The 14,194-nt window shown below is 38.0% G+C and overlaps 1 protein-coding gene across 1 annotated transcript in view; it reads left to right on the top strand.

Annotated features, from left to right (window-relative positions):
* The window catches only part of DSG3 (desmoglein 3), a 31,561-nt gene that overhangs the window by 6,393 nt on the left and 10,974 nt on the right, over positions 1 to 14,194 (top strand). The window contains exons 2-10 of the mRNA XM_043443823.1: positions 3,004 to 3,039; positions 3,570 to 3,701; positions 5,591 to 5,746; positions 6,305 to 6,449; positions 7,091 to 7,257; positions 8,257 to 8,385; positions 8,671 to 8,856; positions 11,328 to 11,599; positions 12,388 to 12,527. Coding sequence (XP_043299758.1) covers positions 3,004 to 3,039; positions 3,570 to 3,701; positions 5,591 to 5,746; positions 6,305 to 6,449; positions 7,091 to 7,257; positions 8,257 to 8,385; positions 8,671 to 8,856; positions 11,328 to 11,599; positions 12,388 to 12,527 — 1,363 coding nt within the window. The remainder of the gene's footprint in view (positions 1 to 3,003; positions 3,040 to 3,569; positions 3,702 to 5,590; positions 5,747 to 6,304; positions 6,450 to 7,090; positions 7,258 to 8,256; positions 8,386 to 8,670; positions 8,857 to 11,327; positions 11,600 to 12,387; positions 12,528 to 14,194) is intronic.

Raw genomic sequence — 14,194 nt, 5'->3', positions numbered from 1 at the left:
CCATACTCAATAGGAATCTTAATGATATAACTACATACATTTTAGTTAGCAAACAGGGCACATGAATATCAAGCCACTTTATGTCACATGCTTTTTATTAACTTAAAAATCTTATTTGCTTTTAATAAAACATTTCTAATTCTTATGTATACCAAGGCATTTAGACCATGTCGCTGCTTTATAAATCATACAGTCAAAATTATAAAACCATAACCAGGGAACACAGGGAAGAAAGAAAAATAAATTCACAAGATACAGAGTGTTTTCTCCACACTGCTATTTTCTAGACTCTAGGCCACAAAAAAGACAACTTAATTGATTTACATTGTCCAGAAGCTATTGAAATATTTATTAGATATTCAAAACAATTATACGAACAATGACACTAAAACAACTAAGTAGCTGCATGTAAGTACTAATTAACTCAAATAGTAACATTTTTTAAAAAATACTTGGGAATAATGTGAAGCTATGACTATGTGTCTAAATACATATTTTAAAAGCACTGCATTATTCAAAAGTGTTCTTAGCAACCGTCCCCATATTCCTAAAAACACAACAAAGATTATATTTTCACAATATTTCTTAAAATTGGAAAACATTCCTGGTGGTCTGACTTTGAAAGAGAGGATGGGAAAGAGTAAAGGTTTGGCCGAGCAGCTTCTTTAAGGGTTCTGAGTCAAAGAAATGACTTAACAAGTAAGAAACACCTGTCTGCAATGCTTGTTTTCCCCAGTTTAGGGTTTGTCCTTCCTTCACTTCCCAGAAAAACAGAAATCTTAATGTCTATTAGAAGAATCATTCTCCACAGGGCTAGTACAAACGTGATTCATATTTTCAGGATGACTCCAGTTTTCCTGTAAAAGGGATCATACCTGGTCCATCCCTCCCCTCATGTGTGGCTGAGTTGTTCTTAGGAACTGAGAGAGGTGTACGATGACTACATTGCCCTGGCCTTTTCTCCCACATAATGCATGTGTGAATATGTACTCAGTCATGTCTGCCTCTCTGCGACTCCATGGACTGCAGCCCACTGGGCTCCTCTGTCCATGGAACTTTCCAGGCAAGGATACTGAAGTGGGTTGCCATTTCCTTCCTCAGGGGATCTTCCCAACCCAGGGTTCGAACCTACCCTACGTCTCTTGTCTCCTGCATTGGCAGGCAGATTCTTTACCACTAGCGCCACCTGGGAAGCCCCCAAGTAACTCATGATACTGTTTAAAAAAGAGCGGCAATGCTCTTAAATCATTTTCAGACTTGTTATAACCACAAGTCACGGTTCTTTTCCGTGACAATTTTAACAAACATCCTTTGAAATAGATTTTACTGAAATGTTTAGAATGGAAGGGTCCTCGCATCCTACGTCTGATATCATTTTTCCTTTGGTTCAGACTGGGACTTGCCTCTTTATTATAGCCTTCCAAAATAAGCGATGTGATAAATCTACATTGTTTCAGGATTAACTGCAGCCTTTGCCAGGAAGAAATCTAAATTGACTACCACAAAACTTTGTTTTTATGACTCGTTTTTATTTTATATTTATCTACACTGACTTAAGAATCTAGTGTAGTGGTGATGTGCACACTTTAGAGTCAGGCTGCAGAGATTCAAATCCGAGGCCTGTTAGTTGGGGCAAACTACTCATTTTCTCATGAGTGTTCTCCTTTTCTTCATCCCTGAGAGAGGGACTACAGCATCCTTCAGATGGCTACTGTGTTAAGTGAGATAGTAAACATAAAGCTCTATGAACAGCATCTGACACATAAAACAATTTCTTTTGTCCTGATTTATTTTTCATAATCTTTCCCCTTCCAGATTGTCTTCAAATCAGTGAGTCAGTGAGTCAGAAAACAGTTTTTAAACATCTGCTAAGGGATCAGTATTGTAAGGATTGCAAAAAACAATAATAATAATATAGAAGCACCGATTTGGAAAGTTTGCAATTCTCTTGGCTCAACACCATATAATGTACATAAAACCATAAGAAATAATAAATCACGGTAAACCATTATGGGCTAAATTGCACAGTACAGAATATGTGTTTTGCAAACTTAGAAAAGGAGACATCAGTAAGGACAGTTTCATGGAGACTTCACGATCTTCAGGGATGAGTAATACAGTATTCAAGTGTGTGAAGGTAAGAAGAATGCATTCCAGGTAGAAAACAACACTGAAAATCACACAGATGAAGGTCCTATATACTCTTGAGAAGGTGAAGACCTAGCCTGGCCTGGCTTCATCTTATCTTTATTTCTTTTAGATCAGTAGGAAAATTAAACTCAAATTTAAATTGAACTAGTAGAGCAGAGATGCACAAATCCACATTCCATAGCAAACAGTGCTTGTGATTGGAATAGCACATCCCCATCTTTCACATTTCATTCTCTAAATTAGACTAGGTCCTTTCCAGTCTCTCAACTCTTACATGACTAAGAAAATGCCTTACCCTGGAATTGCAACTAACGAAAACAGCATTGCCAAGTCAGTAGAGTAGGTCATGGCTTTTAATAACCTCCTGTGGTACTTTCTGAAGCTTATTATAATAGTGCTCATCATTGTTTCCCAAAGCAGTAGCTGCCACAGCTCCTGGTAAGTGTTTATAGAGCAGACAGGTAAGAAATGTCTGGTTGTTCAACAATTGTTAGAATGTTGAAAAGTCCAATAGATTCTCCTGAACATCATTAAAATTCTATAATCAGATTAACAACTGATGGAACTGTTTACATGAAGACTATTTTTTTTGCTCTTTGAATACTGCTTGTCCAAATCTACTTCTTTCCTGTTTTTATTATTTTCAATTGGAGGATAACGGTTTTACAATGTTGTGCTGGTTTCTGCCACACATCAACATGAGTCAGCCATAGGTATACCTGTGTTCCTTCCCTCCTGAAACAGAAACAACTACAATATGAACAGCAGAATGTAAAAATCAGAATTATTATCTTATGTAATTACTTATTTGAGGAATTCATGTTTAATTTGACTTTATTTAAATGTCTACAGGTGGTTCTGTTGGTTCATGGAGAATTGAGAATACAGGTAAAGTATGAAAAAGTTTTTTGCAATTAAAATAGTTTAGTTAAAAAATTGTACTCAGGAAAAATAAATATTTATTTAATATTTTCAGTTACTAAATAATTTAATTGTGAAAATACAATTCTAACAACTAACCTAGTAATACTTAAATACAAGCATGAATCGATGTCATTTTTGTAATTTACCTCATGCATTCGTTCGTCTTATCTTAAAAATATCAACAGGATTTCATTAAACCAGTATCATGTGCCCAGAACAGTCAGATGTTGTGTAATATATATAGGAAATATAAAATATGATTAAATGCTAATATTAAAAAATCATATAGCTCTGTAGCTGTTTTAGTTATTTACTGTTTCTTCTTTGCATGATAGTGTAAGAGAGAGAAAATTGGGTATTTAACCATCTTAAATATCTTGAAACATAGGAGACTCCTCAACCTAGGTGTCTGTAATTAATACTCAAAAAAGCAAAATTTAAAGCAAATATTTCCAACAATGTGCATAATAAAATGTAACCCCTTTTTGAATAAGACAAAAGGACAATACGAAGAATATGAGACAGCAATACAACAAGGCAAAAGGAGATACAAACGTGAGTGGGTGAAATTCGCAAGACCCTGCAGAGAAGGAGAAGACAACTCGTACAGAAATCCAATTGCCAAAGTAAGTCTTATAAGCAGAAGCAATGTGAGTTTTGACAAAAAATGCACTAGGTGTAAATTAGAATAATGCGGAAATTCCAGTTAGCAAAATACAAATTGAGGAGTCCATAGAACAAATAACCTGGTATTTTCAACAACACAAAAAATACAATAATAATAGTATTAATAATATCAATATAAAATAGAAAGATGAAGGAGTTACAGCTTCCAGAGTAATTAAAAATAATTAAGAGCCATTTCAATATATTCAATGGATATGCCTTTTGGGATTCAGATTCTAGCAAACGAATAGAAAAATGTATATGGATAAGTTCTTTGTTTGGGGCAGCAAATTATCCTCAGAGAATGTGACTGTCTTTACCAATAATTTATTTAACATGGGTTCACTGCAGGAGTTAAAACAATTTCACAAGCCAAAAACATATAGGATAATGTCTCTCAATAAACCACAAAATACCATACTCCTAATCAAGTGTAGATTAATCACAGTATTGTTCCAGGCAAGAGAGGTTAAAGGAATAGAGTCCAGATTAAGTTAAAGTGGACCTTTCTACCAGTTGGTTCTCAGGAGAGTCAGTTGAGTCAATCACAAGCTGATGTCTGGCTACCAGTGCAAAAGCAAAAGTCCCTTATCACTAGAGCACGTTGCTACGGAACAGAGGTAGTGGCAGGCAAGATTAGAGTTTTCACCACTGCCAGGCAAAAGATGCCTTGCCCAGGCAGGAGCGAATGCCCCAAGGTCTTCAGAGAGGCATTTAGATCAGCTAAGAGTTGCCTTGCCCAGACTGAACACTCTCAAGAAGTCCTCACAAACTCTTCCTATTTAAAGCTTAAATGTCTCCCAGCCATAGTGACTTCTCCACACGCTTGTATCAATAAGCCCCCAATGTTGCTCTGCAACAGCTGAGCTGAGTGGATATTGACAGCCACAGATGTCCACAACAACATTCTGACAGCTTCCTCAATGCAAACAACCACACTCTTAAAACAAAGCAACTCTATTCCTAGATAAAAATAAAAAAGTAGATTTGATCATAGCAAACCAATATACAGCAATAAGACAATTAAAGATGGTTGAGAGTCAACATTGGATTGGCCATGTATTCAGAACTGTTGAAGTTGGGTGATGAGATATATCAGGTTCATTATACCTTCTAACTTTATATTTGAAATTTTCCCTATTAAAAATTTAAAGATTAATAATAATAAAAGCAATTCATTCTAATATTTTTAATACTTAGTATATTATTCCCTTCCATTTTTTCTCCAGCTCCTCCTATTTAAAACTAAATGTCATTTTTTGTGTGTGTGTTATCTGCTAAGCAAGGAGGCATTCAGTAATAGCCTTGTCAACATTAGGTGTCCTTGACTTTCTCTCAACCTTTTAACATCACTATGGTGACCACAATCTGGGCAAATATTCTAAAGCTGGAAAGGTTAATGCACATTGGTCCATACTGGCCAACAGAGGAAACAATTTGAATTTATTTCATATTCCTAGTAGCTGCTGCTGCTACTGCTGCTAAGTCACTTCAGTCGTGTCTGACTCTGTGCGACCCCATAGACGGCAGCCCAGCAGGCTCCCCAGTCCCTGGGGTTCTCCCAGGCAAGAACACTGGAGTGGGTTGCCGTTTCCTTCTCCAATGCATGAAAGTGAAAAGTGAAACAGAAGTCGCTCAGTTGTGTCCGACTCTCAGCGACCCCATGGACTGCAGCCCACCAGGCTCCTCCGTCCATGGGATTTTCCAGGCTATCAAGGCAAAAAATAAACAACACAGTGTCAGAAAGCATGAATAAAATGAACAGATGACTTGAAAGTGTGGAGGACAGGGGGGAAGGAAGAGGCCTGAGTGATGATCACCTTAACATTTTGGGTATTTTGGGCTGCAGATTACTTCAGACTGCCAAGCAACCCAGAAAATTACCTACCGAATCTCTGGAATAGGAATTGATCAGCCCCCCTTTGGAATCTTTGTCATTGACAAAAACACTGGAGAAATTAACATAACGGCCATAGTTGATCGAGAAGTAACCCCAAGCTTCCAGGTAAGTGTGTCCTTGATATCAGCCACCCTTTCCCTTGTGGCAGTGACTTTAGAAGGTTAATCTAGAAGGATATCAGTGCATGAATCCATTCGCCATCAAATAACAAAGAGCCTTCCTTGGACTTCCCTAATGATCCAGTGATCAGGACTCTGGGCTTCCACTGCAGGGATCGCAGGTTCAACTCCGGGTTGGGAAACTAAAATCCCACAGGCTGCAATGTGCAGCGTAAAAGTAAAAAAATAAAACAAAGAGCTTCTGAAGGTTGTGCCCCTGAAGGAACAACCCAGGAGGGTGTATAAACACTGAACTCCAGCATGCTTCTGGCCAAGACCTTCTGGGTACTAGGAGACACAGTACCAGCCCCCAAGAAGGGGAAACTTGGCCAACTAGTCTACCCAGAGTAGACACTTTCCTACTTTGTCTCCTCTTTGGGAAAAATATTTTTCCTCTTTGCACAAAAGTACTATATATGCTAGGAGAGGCCTTATCTCGACAAGTTTTAATAATAAGCAAGCTGATGTTGTAGAACATTCATTAACATGTCCTCTCCTTTTCTAGATTACATGTCGTGCTCTCAATGCCCTAGGACAAGACGTAGAAAAACCACTTATACTAACAGTCAAAATTTTAGATATAAATGACAATGCTCCAGTATTTTCACAAAGCATATTCCAGGGTGAAATTGAAGAAAATAGTGCTTCAAGTAAGTCTTCTGCAGTAAATACCACTTTTAATTTTTTTTGTTTAACTTTCAGATACAAGCATCATTTATAGTACATCATTTTTACAAGCTAATTTATTCTCTTAGTTTCATCAGCAGTTTTGTAGAAAAATTCATGAAGACAGTCTGGGTCTCCCTTGCTAATATTTGTGATTGAGCTACTCATCCACTGCCATTGTATATCTAGGTTGTGGTTGTGTTATCAAGTCAAAGCTTATTCTAGTCACAAAGGTGAAGAGGTAGCTTTAGACAACCCAGATGCATCAGCTGGGCTTTCTTAGATTATAAGAGACAGAGACACACTCCTTACATGGATAATTGGGGGGAAAGCGAGAAGGGAAGCCATTCAGCAAGGGCAAAAAAATGAAGAGGAAACAGTCTCAAGCTCAACACAACCAACCAAGGCTTAGTGAGAAGTGGAGGATTTTTATGGGAGGCAGCAAGGGTCACCTGATTCAGTCACCTGACTGGGTAAGAGATATTGCATGTGACATGTAGTTTTTTAGCATACAGATAGTTTTAAGATCTTAAAACACAAAGATCAAATTGAAATTGTGTTGAATATTTAATGTGAATATAATGTCAATCTTTATATTGTCTTTAATGAACTTCTGTACTCCTAGACTCACTGGTGATGATCCTAAATGCCACAGATGCAGATGAACCAAACCACTTGAACTCTAAAATTGCCTTCAAAATCATCTCTCAGGAACCTGCAAGCACACCCATGTTCCTCCTAAGCAGACACACAGGGGAAGTCCGCACTTTGACCAATTCACTTGATCGAGAGGTAAAGCAAGGCACTTGGGAGCACTCAATAACTCAGGATTTAGTTGTAAGAAACCCAAGAGAGATGACTCCCTTCTACCTAAGAATGAAAGAGGGAAGGAAGAGGGGTTCCCTGGATTCAACTGACCCAATCAAGGGAAGCTCCTTGCATTCTACTGTGCTTTTGCTGGGGTGGGCTGTGTGTCTGAGACCTGCACAATCGATTGTACCTCAACAAATGAGTATCCCATATCCATGGAAGTTAAACTGAGGGAATAAGAGAAGGCATTGTATCCACAGGCAGAGACTGAACTGGGGCTAATCCCTCATGTGATGGAGGAAAAGGAAATTTCCTAGGGAGAAATTTGTATCTGGAATAAAGCCATCTCTGATGCCGTGCTTTTTCTCCTGACTTCTTTCCATGTTACTCCTGTTTTTAGAACACTAGAGAATCCCCAGGAATGACCTGATGGTCCAGTGGTAGGGCTTCATGCTCTCTCTGCTGAGCAACCCGGATTCAATCCTTGGTTAGGAAACTAAGGTCCCATAAATTACATGGAGCAGCCACAAGGGAAAAAGAAAAAAGAATCCCCTTACCCTCTCTTCTCCATTGTCCTACCAACACATCTCCAACAACACACAAGACCCCATCAGACTCTGTATTACTTTTACATAAATGATTTTCTGAACAGACCAGCAAGGAAGCTCTATAAAGGAGCTTCCCTCAGATAAACAGAGTACCATCCTCATTGTCCATTTTTGCTCTTAGTGCACCTTCCTGCCCTAAGAAGCTCACAAAAGAGAAAACTTGTATCAGCCCCGTAAAGACTTTCCCCAATGTGGGGCATGTGTTCCACATGCCTCATCTATGGTGGACAGTAAAAGTGCATGCAGTCCTTCTAGAGAATGAACCATGAATTTAAATATTTTCACTTCCTTCCCATAGGAAGCAAGTAGTTGTCATTCGTATCCATGACACTAGAGATTAATCATTTTTCTTTATTTTTTCCTCCAAATTTAGCAAGTTAGCAGCTATCGCCTGGTTGTGAGTGGTGCAGACAAAGATGGAGAAGGACTATCAGCTCAGTGTGAATGTAGCATTAAAGTGAAAGATGTCAACGACAATTTCCCAACATTCAGAGAATCACAGGTGTGCCTTTTATTCCTTGAAAAATAATTATTTAAAACATAATTATATATATATATTATGTTATACCTTACCACCATAATTCAGGATTTGCTGGCTTGCTGACTTTTAGTTACATTCTCTGCACTTTTCTTTTAAAATAAGCTATTATAGAAATAAGAATTCAGGAACCAGCAAAAAGGCAATACATAATTTGAGAATTAATGATTAATGCTATTCAGAATGAATATAATTTTTCAGATAAAACCTGACATTGAAACTTAAATTCTGCCTTTTTTATTTTTTTAGTATTTAGCACGTATTGAAGAAAACACTTTAAGTTCTGAGTTGCTTCGATTTCAAGTAATAGATTTGGATGAAGAGTTCACTGATAATTGGCTTGCAGAGTTCTTCTTTACCTCTGGAAATGAAGGGAATTGGTTTGAAATACAAACTGATCCCAGAACTAACGAAGGTATCCTGAAAGTAGTTAAGGTAAGGTCTGATTTCCTTTCAGTGGGAAAAACATTCTGTATTAACCAAAACTGTTACTTTATGTTAGCCAAAACTGTCATAAATAAACTTTATTCACTTACAAATAATAATACCATTTCTCTACAGAAAATGTAAAAAACACACAAAAGTAGAGAGAATTTTGAAAACACAGCCCCATTTCCTAAGGAGACTTTTCTTAACACGTTGATTAATAAATCAATTAATAAATCCTTCCAAACTATCATCCTTTTTACAGAAACACAAACACACTAATAGACATATATTTATCAGTGTGCCTGTTTTAAGCACAAGAAAGTAAAACATTTCCTGACTTAAACTCAGGAACAGACAAGAATACATGGAATAGTGGCTTGCGAACTTGTCAACTTACTTTAAATGGATTAGCTACAGTCCTCAGAAGGGAAAGACTGCAACTTTTTCTAGAAAACGGGAATATATAAACTAAGTTTGCAAAATAAACAATTGAGTAAAACTTCCATTTAACAGGCTTGGTTACAGCAGACTCTTCATCTGAAATAACATAAACCTATTTATGTTTGGCTATTGTATAGACTAGAAAAATATTACCACTGTTTTAGGACATTCCTTGGCATAGGACATTGGACTATATGAGCTTCTCTCTTTAATTCCGTGAGTCCAGCAGAATGACAGACCTGTAATATTCCCTTAACAGGGCGATTGCTGCAATTCCGGATTGCTGGAAGCCCCATAAGAGTTCCTATTATTCTGCTTTTCAGAGAGTGAGCTACAGCCCTCCTCAGTTGCAAGGTTTTGTTATAAACTCCCAAGAATACCTGGGACCAGATGTTCCCAGTCTTCTGTATTGGTATCTCCCAGTCTCCCAAACTAGAAACCTGGGCCTTATCTTTCAATTGTGGCATCTTCTCACCACCTAGAGCCAGACATCAAACTCTGCCCTAGAAACCATATTTATAGTCTGCCCTGGCCTTCCTTCCTATGGCCGGTGGGGCCTGGTAATTCCTTCTGGTACACTTCCCCACCCCCACCTCCTGAGTCTACCCCCCCTTCATTCTCTTCTACCACATTTTTCTGAAAACCAGTTTGGACCAATTATTCTCCCTTAAAAACTTTCCTTGTTCTCATTGGCTGTGAAAATGGCCCTCAGTTAAGATTGTCCCGTTGAGTCCCCTGCAGCTCCTCCTAGCCTGTGGGAACACAGGAGCGGTTGGTCCAGTTTGTCTTCAGAGAAGGCTGAGCAGCTCCTCAGGGGGTTCTAATGTGCAGCCAGGGTTGATGACCACCTGCTGGCCTTGGGGATGACCTTCAACCCCCCAGAGTTGTACCCCAGGCCTCTCACGATCACCAGCTCTCTATCACCTTCTGCTAAATCTGGCATTTACTCTGCCTGAATGACTCCTTCTCACCCTGAAATGCTCACACGAAAACCTCTAGGAAGCCTTTCCTGATTTTTCTCAAGTACAAGTCTTCACTTGCCTTCACATAGAGACTCTACCATCTCTTTTGTCACTTAGCCCTTACATTATAATGACCAGTTTGAGCAGCTTTCTCTTCCTCTCCACTAGGAAACACTTGAGTCCCACAAAACCAGTCACTGCCAAATTAAAACTCAAATCTAGATCTCATACCTTATTTTCAGTTATACTCCAATGTAACCAAAATGAACATTTCCTTATCCCATCACCCTTAGAAAATTTACTAGTGAATGAAACAAGCTATCCTGGGATATCCCTGGCCTTGACTTTTGCCACTTCAATGTAAGAGTCAAACAAATAGTGAACACATAAGACCAGGTGAAAATGGTTCTATGAAGAGCTGGTGGGACACCCTCTCAAGGCTTTACAGAAGCCTATGTGCCAACCAAGTTTAGTAAGATAATTTGCCATTTCTGAATTTTTTTAAGTCAGGAAAGAGATTACTGCACATGAATCCACTATATCCACTGCACAGAATTCACTATTCTGTGAGTGGATGTAGCTACCATTTACAGGAATGTATTGTGGGTTGTAATTTGTTCAGTCCTTACAACAATCTGATGAGGTAAGAGGTTTTTTTTCTTTTTCAGAAGTAAATAGTTGACGATCAAAGATGTTAAATATTGTGCCCTGAGTCACACAGCTATTAAGTAGCAGGACCAGGATTCAAACCAAGCAACAACAACAAATTTGGAATTCTTTCCACTGCATCACACAGCCTAAAGAAACTGTAAAGGTGTTTTGTTAGTCTTAAAAGAGATAACTGTGCTTCCTAAGTATCAGTCACCAAACTGAAGTTTCATAAGCGAAGAATTCTGAAGGACCCTCATCAGAGCATTACAATCATCTGTGAAACCGTTTTGCTGTATAGAAATAAAGGATTCATTCATAGAAATAAAGGAGTCATTCATAGCACATAACATAGAGTTCTCTGGTCCTCTTACTTGATCATATTTTTGTGACACTTCTTTCTTTCTATTTTTATTTTTACTCTAGTCTCTAGATTATGAACAAGTACAAAGCATGCAACTTGGTATCGCCGTCAAAAACAAAGCTCAATTTCACCATTCCGTAATCTCTCAATATCGAGTCCAGTCAACCCCACTCATAGTTCAAGTAATAAATGTGAGGGAAGGAATTACATTCCGTCCTTCTTCCAAGACATTTACTGTCCAAAAAGGCATAAGAAGAAACCAGTTGATCAATTACATCCTGGGAACCTATCAAGCCATTGATGAAGACACTGGCAAAGCTGCTTCATTTGTCAGGTGAGAATAATTTTTTTAATATCTCTTTATTCCTTGATGAAATTTCTTTTAATTTTATTGAAGTGTAGTTGGTTTACAATGTTGTGTTTATTTCTGATGTATAGTAAAGTGACTAAGTTATACAGATATAATCTTTTTCATATTCTTCTCCACTTCAGTTTATCACAGGATATTGAATATAATTCCCTGGGCTGGACAGTAGGACCTTGCTGTTTACCTTGACTAGTTCTAATTTATAAACTATTGCAAAATAATATCTAAACTACTCTATGCCAATAATATAAAAGAGATACAGTGCTAACCAACTCAAGGACTTATATAACTCAAGAAGAGATGTGCTATGAGCTAAGGTAGTATAAACACAAGTGGAAGTGGAAATGAAGAATGACAGCCTGTCTAGTGAGATCAAGAAAAAGTTTCATGGAAACTTTCAGTTGAGCCTTAAAAAAGAGTAGAATTTCACCAGAAGATCGTAGTGTAGTCAGACATAGAACAGTACATACAAAGCATGGTGCCTAAAATAAAGCACCATAAAAAGTTACCGCTATAGTATAAAGAACAAGGACACAGTTATTTTACTGAGCAGAGCAGAAAATTTAAAAACCAGGCTAACATATTCTTAAGGCTTATGAAATACTCCTTGTCTAGGCTAATATGCTAATTTTCTGCTGCTTTTTAAAAAGCATGTTTCAGAGTCTTATGAAAATACATTAAACATAAGTCATTTTCATTAAATAGGTATCATCCCATGTTTGGAAAAAAACTTACTGTTTTCTTTTACAAAACAGATATGTCTTGGGACGTAATGATGGTGGTTTGCTAATGATTGATTCAAAAACTGCTGAAATCAAATTTGTCAAAAACATTGAACGAGATGTTACTTTCATAATTAACAAGACAATCACAGCTGAGGTTCTGGCCATAGATGGTAAGAAAAAATATTATTCAAATTGGCATTTCTTCATGAATAGATGCTTTTGATTACTAACATATTACCTTTATCACTGCATGTATATGTGCTAACTCACTTCAGTCGTGTCCAACTCTTTGCAACCCCATGAACTGTAGCCCACCAGGCTCCTCTGTCCATGAGATTTCCCTGGCAAGAATCCTAGAGTGAGTTGCCATTGCCTTCTCCAAGGGATCTTCCTGACCCAGGGATCGAACCCACATCTCCTGCATCTCAGGCAGATTCTTTACCACTGAGACACTAGGGAAGAACCTTTAACTAGATATTAACTAGATAAAGAATTAACTAGATAAAGTTAATTACCTTAGGGGCCTTGGGTGTTAAGTCTGAGGTGGCTAAATCTAGGCATCCTAGCTTCTCACTGGAGTTCGTTGCACCAGTGAATTCTGGGTTTAGTCCTATTGTTTGCTGTGGTTGGAGCAAGAAGTTCTTGATTTGAGAAAGTGGACAAAGATTGATACAGAAAGCCTATCAGGGAAGCTCAGCTCAAATGTGAGGTGCCTTTGTGAGTTACTTACACACAGAGTGAGTTACTTATAGAGACCTTATAAGCATATATCATGGAACAGTAAAAATCTTCTGAAAAATCTTCTAAATAAAGCACCTGGTCAAAGCACATTAACTATGTGCTTCTCTAAGTGTAAAATTAATTTATATGCAAGGCAATTTCAGCAAACATAAAAATAAAATAAAAAATCATATTATCTGGAAAAACAGAAAAAAGCACTAAGGGAAACAATAGAAATAATTCTTAATCTCACCACTGAGAGATCTTATATCTTAGGTAATAAAAATAAATCATAATTTATTCCAAATACTTTGGCTCAAGCTTTAAAAGCAGAAATCTTCCACATAGTCTGGGCTCGTGCAGTAGAATATATTTAAGAAAACTATTATTTTTATGTTGATTTCATTCATAATCAGTGAATTTATCACCTTAAAGGTCTTGGTTCCAATCACATTGAATTAATAGCTGATGCTACTAATTAAGGTGGCTCAGAGGTAAAGAATCCATCTGCTAATGCAGGATTCCATCTGTGGGTTGGGACAATCCCCTGGAGAAGGGAATGGCAACCCACTCCAGTATTCTTGCCCAGAGAGTGCCATGGATGGAGGAGACTGGCAGGCTACAGCCCATGGGGTCGCAAAGAGTCAGACAAGACTCAGTGACTGAACAACAAGAAGCTACTAATTAAAGACAGCAGCCACACTGATAATCAGATTTCCTTTTAACAAGGTACAGAAATTGGGTGATTTTTTTTGTAGGAATAACAGACACAATTTCATGAGCACATACACTAATCTGGTGCATGTGAGATAATTTTTCTCTAATATTTACTTATTTATTTCTTGTTGCACTGGGTCTTCTTTGCTGTATCAGGCCTTCTCTAGTTGCAGCAAGCAGGGGCTACTCTCTAGTTGTGGTGCACAGGATTGTCATTGTGGTGGCTTCCCTTGTTGTGGAGCACAGGCTCTCAGCGTCAGTAGTTGTAGCATGTGGGCTCAGTAGTTGCAATTCACAGACACTAGAGCACAAGCTTAGTAGTTGAGGTGCATGGGCTTAGTTACTCCACAGCATGTGGTGTCTTCCCGGACCAGTGATCAAACCCATGTCCCCTGTGCTG

The sequence above is a fragment of the Cervus canadensis genome, chromosome 23 (assembly GCF_019320065.1).
Source record: "Cervus canadensis isolate Bull #8, Minnesota chromosome 23, ASM1932006v1, whole genome shotgun sequence".
Taxonomy (NCBI): Eukaryota; Metazoa; Chordata; class Mammalia; order Artiodactyla; family Cervidae; genus Cervus; species Cervus canadensis.
The sequence above is the reverse complement of the archived record's forward strand: the minus strand, read 5'-3'. Positions and strand labels throughout refer to the sequence as shown.